The 13,184-nt window shown below is 56.2% G+C and overlaps 1 protein-coding gene across 1 annotated transcript in view; it reads left to right on the top strand.

The window, feature by feature from the left end:
- The first annotated feature begins 2,071 nt into the window (after positions 1-2,071).
- Positions 2,072-13,184, top strand: part of DOC2B (double C2 domain beta) — a 32,806-nt gene continuing 21,693 nt past the window's right edge. Inside the window, exons 1-2 of the mRNA XM_033090066.1 lie at positions 2,072-2,592; positions 10,914-10,993. Coding sequence (XP_032945957.1) covers positions 2,220-2,592; positions 10,914-10,993 — 453 coding nt within the window. The 5' untranslated portion in view covers positions 2,072-2,219. The remainder of the gene's footprint in view (positions 2,593-10,913; positions 10,994-13,184) is intronic.

Genomic DNA, 13,184 nt, shown 5'->3' with positions numbered 1-13,184 from the left:
TGGTTAAAGCGTGAGCTCTGACCAACAGGGTTGCCGGTTCGATTCCCACATGGGCCAGTTAGCTGCGCCGTCCACAACTAGACTGAAGTCAATGAGCTGCCGCTGCATTTCCAGAGGGGCGGCCAGATGGCTCCACTGGTTAGAGCCTGAGCTCTCAACAACAGAGGGTTGCTGGTTCAATTCCTGCATGGGATGGTGGGCTGTGCACTCTGCAACCAAAGATTGAAAATGGCGACTGGACTTGGAGCTGAGCTGCGCCCTCCACAACTAAATTGAAGGACAATGACTTGGAGCTGATGGGCCTTAGAGAAATACACTATTCCCCAATAAAAATTTTTTTAAAAAAATAAGTCAGTTCTAATTCCAGCTCTGCTACCAGCCAGCAGTCGCCCTTGGCAAGTCATTGAGCTTTAGTTTCTTCACTGCAAAATGGGAACAGTAAACCCTGCCTACATCATGGGGTAGTATAAGGAGTCAATGAAATTATAGCTTTGAACATTCTTGACACAGTATACCATAGTTTTCAATGATGGGTAGTGACCATCACCACCCAGTGCAGAACTGACCGTGAAACATGATTGTTGGGGGTCTAGGGATCGCCATCATTTCTCACAGTGACTCTCATCTCTCACAGGAAGTGAGAAGAGAAAACATACCCTGCTGAGCACCTTTTATCTGTCATGCTCTACGATTGATGGGTCCTCACCATAAGGCTGTGAGGTTTGAATTAGCCCCATTTCACAGATGAGGAAACTGAGGTTCATAGAGATAAATGATGTGCCAGAATGATGCAGCTGGAAGTGATGAGGGCAAGGCCTCCTCTCCCTTCTCTCCGCTCCCTACCCTTCCACAGGGGTTATGGTGGAGGGAAGGGCACAGGGTTGGGGTCCATCATTCAGACTGACAGCAGGGACCCAGCCAAGAAGATAAGCATTTCTGATCTGTCAGTAGAAACCAGACAGTAAATAGGATTACGTCCATGCCCAGGGCTTTCCAGAAACACACCTGTATAAGCAGCAGCAATTCCCGACAGAGCTCTCTTCCCGGAAAGCAGGACAGCAGCTGGGGCTGGGCTGTCTGGGATTTGCTTCCTTATCTGACCATGTGGGAGGCCTGAGGGGGTGGGCAGACCACACCCTGCCTTTCCACCTGTGCCTCATCCATCACTCTTTGGAAAGGTTTCCTCTGCCCAGGCCCTGCCTGCCCTCACCCCACCTCCTGAACACAGCTTGTGATCAAGAGTCTCACCCACCCTGTCCCCATGGGTCCCTTCAAGCTACTCACTGTCCACGTGAGGGGCGAAATTGAGTTTACGGAGTGTATATGTGTATGTGACTTGAGAGGAAGTGTGAACAGACTGAGCTCAGCAATGACCTTGGCTAGCTCAGGATGTAGATTTCCCGCTAGTGTGAGTAGCAATCCTAGGAGTGTGGCTATGTGTGAGTGTGGGTGTGTCTGGGCCGACTCCCCTGGTCACTTCTATGGTGTGTTGGTGTGCCCTGTGAGGTGTGTTTAGGGGCATGGAAGACTGTGCCCTGAGTCCCCGGAACACCGCTAAGCCTGTGTGTTTGTGTGTCCTGTTCGGGGATGTACTGCCACAGCAACCTCAACCAACTCTGTGTGGATACATATGTTTGTGTTTGTGTCTTGCAGGTATGAGCTAGAGGCCACTTTTGCCAAGTGTCTACACACGTTTGTGTGTGTTGGAGTGTCCTTGCATACATGCGTGTGTCCTATGAGAGTAAACAGAACCCAGAAAGAGCTGGCACCCGCAGGAAAGTGAGGAGTGTGCGTCCTGCGGGTCCCTTCTCAACTCAGGCACGTCCTGCAAGCGTGCGTGAGTGGAGGGCGCCCGGGTGGCCCTGCCCGCCCGTGTGTGCGCGTGCGGGGTCCCATGCCCGCGTGCGCGCGGGTGTTAGTGCGAGTGAGTGCGGCGCTGCTCAGCTCGCTCGGCTCTGCGCCGCCCGCGCCGCCCGCACCCTCACACGGCTTGGTTGCTACCGGGTGACGCGGGCTGGGCCCGCCCCCTGCCTGCCCGCCCCTGGCACTCACTCGCGCCAGCCGCTGCCGAGCAGGTAGCAGCCGCGTCAGGGACGTCCGGGGGGGCGCCGCTGGCGCTGCCCGCAGCCCCCGCTGCTCCCCGGCCTGCTGAGACGCCCCCGGGCCGGGGCCGCGCCGGGCCAGGCCGGGCCGCGCCCGAGCGGGGCAGCGCTGCCTGCATGACCCTCCGGCGACGCGGGGAGAAGGCGACCATAAGCATCCAAGAGCATATGGCCATCGACGTGTGCCCGGGCCCCATCCGGCCCATCAAGCAGATCTCCGATTACTTTCCTCGCTTCCCGCGGGGCCTACCCCCGGCCGCGGGGCCCCGCGCGGCTGCGCCCCGGGACGCCCCCGCGCCCCCGGCCGCGGCCAGCGCGGGCCGCCGCAGCCCCTCCGACGGCGCCCGCGACGACGACGAGGATGTCGACCAGCTCTTCGGAGCCTACGGTGCGAGCCCGGGCCCCAGCCCTGGCCCCAGCCCGGCGCGGCCGCCCGCCAAGCCACCCGAAGAGGAGCCGGACGCCGACGGCTACGAGTCCGACGACTGCAGTAAGTTTCCAACTCGCCGACTTCGCGCCCCCTCCCCTGGCTCGGCTTCTCGCGCGCTCCCTGACCTCGCTGGCCCCTCGGTCCCTCTGCGGTCTCTCGTCGACCCTAGGAATACACCCTCCCCTGGTCTGTGCGCTCCGCACTTGCCCTGCAGACCCAGCCCCGACACCTCCACCCGACCCCGACCAGAGAAGTGGGAAGTTTAGGGGCGCCCTCTGAGGGTGTCCCATTTCCCAGGTCCGGCTCCCCAGAACCCGCGCCGCGCCCCCTCTCGGCCCGCCACCGGGAGCTCCAGCGCGGGCGGTGGCTTTTGTTCCCGGGAAGGGCGGAGCTGCGCCCTGGGGAGACACCAGTTGCTGTCGGCCGCTAGGTCTCACCCTGCCCGGGAGCCCGCTGCGGGCCCGCTGCGCGGCCCAGGGTGTGACTGGCGGGCGGTGGGCCCGCGCCAGGGGCGGGCCGGGAGCCGGGCGGCCCTTCTGGATGGGCCCGGCTGCCCGCAGAGCGCTGCGGCTTCGCTGGCGCGCGGGCCGAAGACCAGAGGGCTGTGGGGCCGATTGTCCTTTGAAAAACCCTTGGCGGTTCCTCCTACCACGTCTGTGTACCCCGCCACTGCGCTCTCCTAGACTGCCGACCTTCGCCCACCTGTTACGCCTGCTTCCTCCGCCAGGAAGCGCCCCCAGCCCGCGCCTCCTTCTCCCGGGGCTGAGCCCGAGCCCCAGGGAGTGAGTAGGCGACAGCCGGAGTCGCCCAGGGCCGAGGCCCCGCCGGTGGGCGCTCCTGGTGCCTTTCCGGCCTCTGAGGGTGCCTGCCCTGCCCGACCTGGGACTGGAGGGGAAACCGAGGCTGAAGAGGTCCCTATGCGTTGCGGAATGGGTTTGCACGGGATGGGGGTGGGGAGAGGAGAGCGCTGCTTTCAAGGTCCCCTGCCCAGTTGTGGCCCCAGCCGCGTCACTCCCAGACCTGGAAAACCAGACTCAAACGCCAGCCCTGCCCGGGATGTGGACCTTTTGGAGCAGGGGTCACTCATCGGCGACGCCAAGGCCTGCCCGGCCCCATACCCGCGTCGCGCAAGGGTGGCTGTGCCTGGCTTGGGTGCTCACAAGGACCTCGGGCGGGGGGTCTGGAGTACCCCCCAGCATAAAATGTACCTCTGGAAGCTGACGGTGGGTGTTATTGGCACTGCTGGGGTGGAGGGAAAGGAGGAGGGGTCAGACTTCTCAGCGCCTCGAAGCCCAGGAGGAATGAGCCGAAGGAGGCCCGTCAGGCGAGGTGGGTCAGAGCCCCGCCTGTATGGGGAAAATGCCTGCTATGCACTTTCTCTGGGCCTGACCCACAGCCCGGTGGCCAGAGGCTGGCATATTGAGTCCCTACCCCCTGGGCATGGAGGTGGGGAGCAGTCCTCTCCCTCCACTTGCTTGGGGAAATTGGGTCTGGAGAGTTTACGGGCCTCAGGGCTGTTCCCTGGATCTTCCCTACCCCCAGTTCCTGGCACCCTGGGCAAAGTGCACCCCCTCACTTGCTGTACCTCTGGGCAGGCCCTACCTGGGACCCAAGTGACCCCTTTGGATGCCCTGAATCCAAAGCCTCCTCCAGAAGAAAGGGTGGGGAACTCGTTCCCATTTCCAGCACCTACCCTGCTTCAGCAAGGGAGTGAGGGGGCAGGGCAGGGCTCTGCCTGAGTTCCAGGCAGTCCTCCAAGTTCCTCCAAGGGCCCTCAGGATGACAGCACAGAGGTGAGAAAGTTGGTTGTTTCTTTTGGCGATCCCTGAGCCCACAGCAAGGAGGGGTCCAGAAAGTCCTAAACTCAGGCCTGCTGCCACACCTCCAGTGCATCAACTCAGCAGTCCTTGATGGAGCACTGTCCTAGCGGGGGCCCTGGACCCAGAGAGCTCACATGTCCTAGCAGGGGACCGACTCACTTGGAGTCAGCAGTACAAAGCAGTCCTAGACACAGCCTTGCCAGCCTGAACTGTGGGCTGGCCACACCTCTGTCACCAGGGCACTCCGGTGAAAAGAGCTAACGAGGAGAGAGTGTGGCTGAGCCAGGGCCAGCGTGGGCCCCCTCACCTCCTTCAAGAGGCAGCCCACCCTGGGCTTGGATCCCATCCGTGGCTGAGCAAACATCCCAGGCATGGGAGCACAGAAATCTTGGCTCCTGCCCATAGGGGGACCAGGTTCTGGGGCAGAACTGCTCTCCACCCAGTACCCCAGGCCACGCCCCCTTCTCAGCTCTGACAAAACCAGATCCCTAAAATAAGCCTAAATGATTCAAGCCAGATGGTTCATTACGGCTTTAGCCAGGGTTATACTATTTGCTGCCCTAATTATTGGATTATCTCTCTTCTAACAAAAAGAAATGAGGGCGGTTGCTCTGTTGTCCACAGCCGAGAGTGAAGTGCTGTTTATTTATTCAGGCTTTTCTTCCTTCTCATTAAAGCTCATCCTTATTAAGTCACCTCAAGGCATAAACACAAAATCGACATGTTCCAGACTGATCTAATAGAGGAGTAATGATGGGGAGAAACACAGTGAATGCCGAAGTTAGAAGTGCCCCCCCACTTGTGTCTCTCCTCCCAGCGGTCCACCATGCGGCCTGGCTCATGCCCTCCAGACAGGCCCTGTGGCCCACCCTCTGCATGTACCACTCCCCTGCCCACTCACGCTCCACCTGTGGAATCCCGATCCATTTTTCAAAGCTGTAATGACTGAAATGCTTTGGGTTGCAAGTAATAGAAAATTCAAAGTGCGTTAAACACTGAGGATTGTTGAGGCCGGTGGCATGGGGGTCGATATATTCAACTTCTCAGCAACATCAGTGGTGATGGTTCTGTTTGTCTTTCCACTTGGCCATGCTCTTTTCCTCCTAGGATGACCTCCCTCACGGTCCAAGGCGGCTGCTGGCAGGTCTAGGTGTCACATATAACAATAAGATCCTAACTTTGATAAAGATCAGTTTCCTCTCCCACGTCTCAGTTTACGAGCGAGGAAACCTCTCCAGCAGAGTTCCCAGGAGACCTGTCCTGCGTCATTGGCCAGAATGGCATCACATGCCCACGCTTACACCTGCCCTGCAGGATTCAGCCTGGGCTGGGGTAGCACTGATGTCCTAGAGACCTGCAGCAAGGATGGAGTGGAGGAATCACTATTAGGCCCGCCCCATAGGCCCTCAGCTGGGGCCATTTCCTGGGTCCCACGGGCAGTGATTCCCTTTCCCTTGAGCCCAGTCATGTTCTGCCCGGACCATATTTTTATGCACTCAACATTACGACACCAACTTTGTATCAAGCTCTGTGCTGGGCATGGAGATTCAAGAATGCCTGAGATGTAGACTCTGATGTCAGAGAGTTCACGGAAATCAAAACACACAAAGAGCCCAGGAGTGACGACAGGGAGGCAGGAGCCCAACAGGAAGCGCTGGTTTGCACAGAGTTCACCCATAGAGAGGACTCTGCTTGGAGGTTGTGGGGAGGAAGGAAGAAGGCTGGTAAAGTGGAAGTACGAAGGGAGGTGCTCCTGGCAGAGGGACTACCATATGCACAGGTAGAGAGGTGTAGGAAACACAACCCAGCGGAGGCACAATAATACAGGCAAGTGGCTGAAGCAAGGGAAGAGACCAACGATGAGGCCCAAGTGGTCGTATCACAGAGGGCCCTGAATGCCATACCAAGGAGGTTGAACTGTATGCAGGAGGCAGTGGAGAACCTTTGAACAATATAAAGCAGGGGGATGAATAGATTTATAAAAATCCTAACTCTCTGCCTCTGTGCTCCTGGGAAGCAGGGATGTATGGCTCGTTCCTCTTTGTATCCTCTGCAGCGTCCAGCTCAGTGCCTCAGTTTCTCCAACTATGAAATGCTTTCAACTCAGCCTTGATCGTTTTCTGTGGTTCCTGCCATAGTTTTTAAAAACGATTTGAGAGACTTGTCATTTTTCTTTTAAAAAAAAAAAAAGCCCAGGGCAGATTTCCTATTCTCAAGGGTGTACACGGGAGAGGAAAGTCCAGGTGCAAACCAAGGTCAAAACGATGCCGTCAGTCTCCATCAGCCTTAGAGGAACCAACAGGGGCTTGAGCTTGATTTTCTCTGAATTAGCCCCATTAAAGCTCGATAATTATCAACAACCGGGTGACAACTCTCAAAAGCCCATTAGTGACCAACCCTCATTATTTTTCCAAGGATGTAAACTTTAGCCAGGACACGTGATTTGAGTGGCTCAAGGGCAGGACCCTGTAGTTTACACAAACAAGCACCCTCACCTGCCCTAAGGGCCCTCCTCACCCACACCTCATGTCCAGGGTGCATTTCCAATTCAGAGGCCCCTCCAGGGCACAGCCAAGCCCTTTCTGGTCCCCAAGAGCAACTCTGCTTTTCTCTCTTTTTCCTCCATTGCATCCTCCTGAGATTTCAGCTAAACTAAGTGGCAGACAAAAAAAAAAAAAAAAAAAAGGGGATGAGGGAAGCCACTAGGCTTTAAAGCAGGAACTATCAGGATGGAAGTGAAGAGGCCTAGATTCTGTGTCCAGCTCTGCTGTGCCACCCTGACCAGGTCACCTCCCCTCTCTGTGCCTCATTTCTCCAAATGGGAAATGAAGACTTTGGACTATAAGCCCCCTAAGAGAGCACCACCACTGGCAAGTCTCAAAAAATGGTGACTGAACTTCTATTTATAAACTGTTATTTCTTACAAAACTTCCCTTGGATGTCAAAGAAATTGATCAAGCTCATCCTGGGGCGGCACTAGGTGTTCCTTCCTGGGTCGGGATCACAGGTGTCGTTCCACTGAGCAGTATGAGGTCCTCCTTAAACTGGGATGGCTGGAGAGCCAGTGGAAGGGGCTCCTGTCTCCTACTGGTGCTGTTTACCTGGACAGCAGGTGGCCCCTTCATCTCACTGGCTGGTCCTTCTTTGGGACTGGGAAACAGGCAGAGATCGTGTGCATTTAACACGCGAGCCTCACACCACAGAGCAGCTGGACAGCGAGCTGGTTTGAATGGACAGCCATGTGGCTTTAACATCTGTTCTTTGTTGGTGCCCCAGGCGAAGCTGAGGCATGGTTTCTGCCTTCAGGAGGCTAAGGTCTGGGGGGAACAAACCACAGGTGGGCTTGAACTGAGCAGCAGGCTGATTGACTGTTATGTAAAGTCAACAGGTCTGGAGAATATTATTACAAAAACATGGACCCGGAGAATGTTGGGCCCACGGCTGTGTTAGCTAGAAGCATGGTGATGTATACCTCACTTACATGACCTTCCCCTGCCCACCTGCAGAGATGGGAGTTACCTAGGATACAGGCAGCAAAAGGCCAGATACAGTTAGCCCAAAAGCACACATAGTCTACTCAGGTAAAAGTCCCTTCGGTCCCACTCAAGGCCTATTGACTCGGACTGTGTTTCCCCGAAAATAAGACCAGGTCTTATATTAATTTTTGCTCCAAAAGATACATTAGGGCCTATGTTCAGGGGATGTCATCCTGAAAAATCATGCTAGGGCTTATTTTCCAGTTAGGTCTTATTTTGGGGGAAACGTGGTAGTTTGGACACAATTCTAACAAGTATTCCCACCTGGTTTCATAGAAGAAACAACTGTTGAATAGGAGGGAGAGTTGTTTGTTGCTACCAGATGCAAGTTTTGTTTTTTATTTCTCCCCTTCTTCCGCCTCCCCCACGCCGGTTCAAGGCATTCTTTCTCAGTCTAGTTGTGTAGGACACAGCTCCCTGGCCCATGCTGGTGTTATGAGCCTTGCGCTCCCCCTGGCTGAGGCAAGTATTTTTTAACAGGAGTTTCAGGCTGATGGCAAAGCAGGAGGCAGAAAAATGAGGAAAACCTCAAAAATAGTCGCCACCTGGGGTCACTTGGTGGAGGAATTGTCTCACACCCTCTTCCGTGTCTGGCTGTGACTGTGACAGAGCAGTAATTGTCATCACAGCAATGACTCAGGTTATTCAGAAAAGTGTAAGTGACCAGTTATATGTCCTATGCACAAAGCCTAGAAGAGGAGTGATCCAGTTTGGAACAAGTTCATTCCGGAAAGCGTCTCAGAGGGGCCAGTACAATTACCTAGAAAAGTCACCTAAATGGATCTGCTCCTTCTATAATTATCTATTGAGCACTTTCTATATCCCAGGTGCTGTGTTAAAGCGCGTTGCTGTGAGGTGGTTACTATTTCATCTCCATATTGCAGATGAGGAAACTGAGGCACAGAGAGGCTAGATAAGCTGCCTGCGGTCACACAGCAAGGAAGTGCAGAGCTAGGATTTGAACCTGTGGTCAGATGTCAGAGGGCCGGTCTCACTCCCCAGTTGTGCCTCCAGGCAAGGACCTGTGTGCCTTACCTTGTGTTAGGAGCTGGGGAGCAAGACACACCTGACTTCGCGCCAGCACCTCAGAATAAAGGTCAGCTCCACATGCACAGGCCTTCATTTGCCCAATTCTCAGCAGCCCCAAAACTTTGCCAGGTCTGGGTCCTTGTATGAGCCCAGGGATCTGTAGGCTGCATGGTCCCTGTGGCATCGACTCAGCTCTGCCATTGTTACAGTGCAAAAGCATCCGTGGTTCAGATGCAAATGGATAGGTGTGGCCCGACTTGGCCAGCAGGCCATAGTTTTATCTAGACCCATGTTGGGTGCCCCTGGCCAGAAGAATAGAACCCCGCCCTCCCACAACATCCGCCACTCAGCCCCCCACCCTCTGGTTGGCCTTGGTTGGAATGCCCCTTCCCCAGCCCCATTGTGCACTGGCCAACTCCTACTCATCCTTCATGGTTAAGGTAAAGCATCACCTCCAGGAAGGCTTCCCTGATGGCCCCAATTCACATCAAGACCAGGTATCTCTGCATTACCGCCCAAAAGACCACCCCTCTCTATCCAAAACTTCCCCTTTTCATTGTAAACAAATGGGTACAAGATACCCAACTAGATCAAACCGGCCACTCACAAGTATGCAGTCTAACAAGATGAGGTAATAGCCTCTTGTCAATCACAGGTGTCAATCAAGTGGTCTCACACCCAGAAAAGAAGAGCCCATTTGAGAGAAAAAGATAAAAATTCCAAGTCCTCTCCATTCAGGCCCTTTTTGAGCCCGGGCCCTTGGCCCTTTGGGCCTTTTTGCCGTTTGAGCCTCTTCTTTTGCTCGGCCCGCTCCAAATTCTTTGAAGTGTACTTTTTTGTTCCTAATAATATCACCTTGGGTCCTTGAGCCATTCTCTACTGCTCAGGTCCGCTTCTATTTCTTTGAGGTGTACTATTTCTCCTAATAAACTACTTTCACCACTTTAAAAACAAAACAAAACAGGCATCTCCCATTGCTCCTGCCCCACCACACTGTTGCGGCAAATTCTTTTCATCTGTTCCTCTCATTAAGCCGTGCTCTCCTTGGGACAGGAACCCTGCCTTATCTTCATCCCTAGAGTCTGGCATATTGTAAACACTTGGTAAGGAATGAAGGAGATGCCAGTTCACCAGCCCAGCAGCCTGTCTTTAGAAGTAAAGACATCCTGTGAATATTCACCTTGCTGTCCGGAGACTGTCCCTGAGCTCTGCCCCCACTACAACTCCTGCCTTCGTGCCAGGAGCCACGTCGACAAGGGAGGCCACAGCTGCCATGTGTGATTGCCCCCAGGGTGGCAGCTGCACCCAATTATTGCTGCACGCTCTGCCCAGCCCTTCGGAATAGCCCACTGCCTTTAAGAGGCTTGGGAATAGCACCATGAGGAGCCAGCTGGCTTTTTGAAGCCTGCCCAGGCCCCCAACAGACCAGAGAGACCCGGGAGCTGTACCCTTACTACTGCTGGGAGGTGGGTGAGTGGATCAGCTAGTCAGCCCAGCCAGAGCCTGCAGCCTTGCAAAGCTCTGTCTCCATTGCCTCCTCACATAATCTTTGTGACATTTAATGCGTGACTGAGGCTAGAGCCCAGACTGGCAACTGCACAAGGAGGGCAGGAGAACAGGAACTCCTTTAGCTGAGTGCCCAGTACACATGGGCAGCATTCTGGACCAGCTATGGGCCGGGCACCACAGCACAGGGGTTAGGGGCCTGGGTGGTGGGGCTGACCACCTGGGTTTGACTCTTGGGCCTCCAGTCACCGTGACTGGGGGTAACTGACCCAGCCTTTCTGAGCCTCAGATCTTTGTCGGGAAAGTGGGGAGAATATTGCTCGTTTCCCAGGGTTGGTGGGGCTGGGAGACTGGATGGGGCGATTGACGTGTAGTAGGTGTCCAGTGGGTGGCAGTCACCATGGGCACTGGCTCCTCATATGAGCTTGCAGGGGTGGGTGACACTTCACCATGCGGCTGATGAGTGACCTGAGCCGTCCTTTGTCCACAGCCGCCCTGGGCACGCTGGACTTCAGCCTCCTCTATGACCAAGAGAACAATGCCCTCCACTGCACCATCAGCAAGGCCAAGGTAGGCCCCCGGGCTCGCAGTGCCCCAGGCCCAGGGTCCTGCAGCAGGCGCTGAGGTCGGAAGGCCAGTGCTCCCCCTGTTTCCTGTCCTTGGCGGTGTCTGTGCTGTGTGGGTGCAGAGCAGGGAGAGGATTCTTGCCTCAGTCATCTCAGCTGCCCTAAAATGTCTGCAGAGAGAGGCATTTGGGGAAGGAGCAGAACAAAGGAAGGGGAGGAGAATGAGAGGATGAAGGCCTGGGTGGGGCTTTCAGGGGACAGAGGGCCCCCAGAGCTGGGGAGGGGCTGTAGGGTGGGCCGGCACCACTGTCCCACTCTGGACGCTGAGACCACGCTAGGCAGGGGACTAATCTCTTGGACTCGGGCTGGCGCACGTCAGCTCTGTGTTCTCAGCCATGTTGTTCCCTTCGTCTCCCCACACATCGCTCCCCCTGGGAGGAAGGTGCCAAAGTTGATGTTCTCTCCGAAGGTAAGGTCGGCAGTGCAGCCTAATAGAACCTCCCAGTAGAGTGGTGGAAGGGCCTGGGCCCAGCTCAGAGCCACGAGCTTCCAGCAGAGCTCCCTGGGCCCAGACTCCTCTCCAGCCCCCTAACCTGTGAGCTTTCCTGCCCCTTCCTCCTACCCTGCCCGGGGCTCTGCCCGCGCAGAGGGACAGGCCACCTGCTGCTGCCTCACCCAACTTGGGCCACCATACCTGGACTGCCACGGCAGGGGTGAATAACATCCAGGTTGGGCCCAGGGCCCTAGCTGGGCACCTAGAAGCCCATACCCTCCATCCCCTGCCCTTTCCTCTGGGAGCTGCTCGGGTGGTGATGCAGGCCATGTCCCGCCTCGCGTAGCAGGGGCTTCACACCTACCGCTAGGTACGGAGCTGAGAATGTTGTGACCCCCCAGCTACGCCAAGGTGAGGGCAGGCTGCAAATCCCAAGCAGTTAGATCCCTTCCCCTCTCCCTCCACCCAGCTTTATACAGGTTGTCCAGGCTTGGGGACTGGGACCGGGCACTGGCTGCCAGGGCACTCTGGCCAGAGCCATCCCTTCTCCCGATTCCACACCGGACTCTCCTGTACTGTGTGCCCCACTTGCCCTACCTGGGCCCCAGAGGGGCTGTAAGGGTATACTGGGGCATGTACATGTGTGTGCGTGCACAGGTCTCTGTGGTCACCTGTGTGCGAATACGTGTGTGTGTTCATTTAGGAGTGTCACTCAAAGCATTGGAGGTGGGGGGTGGGAGGACCCCAAGCCGTGGCAGCTCCCTGATTCTCTAGGTTGTTCTCTACTTAGATCCAGTTCTGCAGAGGAGGAGGTGGCACAGGCCTGGGAGCAGCTGGGGGTCTGGGCTGGGGTGTGGGGAGGAGGGCCAGGGCGTGAGCAGACTGAGGCAGGGCTGACAAGCAGAGCCCCTCAGAGGACTTTAGGAGGAGGCCAGATGCCCCCCGGTGCTGGACCCTAGCTTGGCCACTCTCCGCCTGCGTTAGCAGAGCAGCCTCAGTTTACTCACCTGGAAATAGGGTTAATCAGGGCATTAAATGATTAAGTGCTCAGTACCTAATGTATCCTGGAGGGCAGTGGCAGGTGCCCACCCCTACCTCCATGCACATGCATACCCGGGCACTCACATTCACAGGAACTAAGAAAACTGGCAGACTACCAGTCCTGGGCGCTTTGTGGGAGCAGAGGAGAGGCCAGTATGCGGGACTTGCGTTCGGAAGGGCCGTCTCATTGCTGTGGTGCATACAGGGCCTCCAAGCTGGGCCTCGTCTCAGAGCCGGCCTCACGGACAGGGCAGAGCTCAGATAGCCCACTCTGGCCCTCAACCACTTCTCTGGCATCTTCCCAAGGGGCTAGCATGTAGGGAAAGGGGAGCAAACCCCCAGCTGTCCAGGCCTTTTGTCAGCATTATCCTGGATAATCTCACTCCAACCCCGGGAAGTGGGAACTATTAACCCGTTTTACAGATGATAAAGCTGAGGCTCACGCAGCAAAGGAAGTCCTCCGCTTCCCCGACTATAAGTGCAAGAGCTGACGTCTGAACCCAGGCCGGCCTGGCTCTGAAACCTGTGTGCCCCTTCCCGGAAGCAGAACAGCGGGTAGTTGGAAGCCTCCCCCTGAGAGGTCCTTTAAACCAAGGTGGGGGATCGGGTGGGAGAAGAGCCTCAACAACCCTTGGAGGTGGGCGTGGTCACGAGCAGCCGA

The sequence above is a fragment of the Rhinolophus ferrumequinum genome, chromosome 21, assembly GCF_004115265.2.
Source record: "Rhinolophus ferrumequinum isolate MPI-CBG mRhiFer1 chromosome 21, mRhiFer1_v1.p, whole genome shotgun sequence".
Lineage (NCBI taxonomy): Eukaryota > Metazoa > Chordata > Mammalia > Chiroptera > Rhinolophidae > Rhinolophus > Rhinolophus ferrumequinum.
This window is presented reverse-complemented; position numbering and strand designations above follow the sequence as displayed.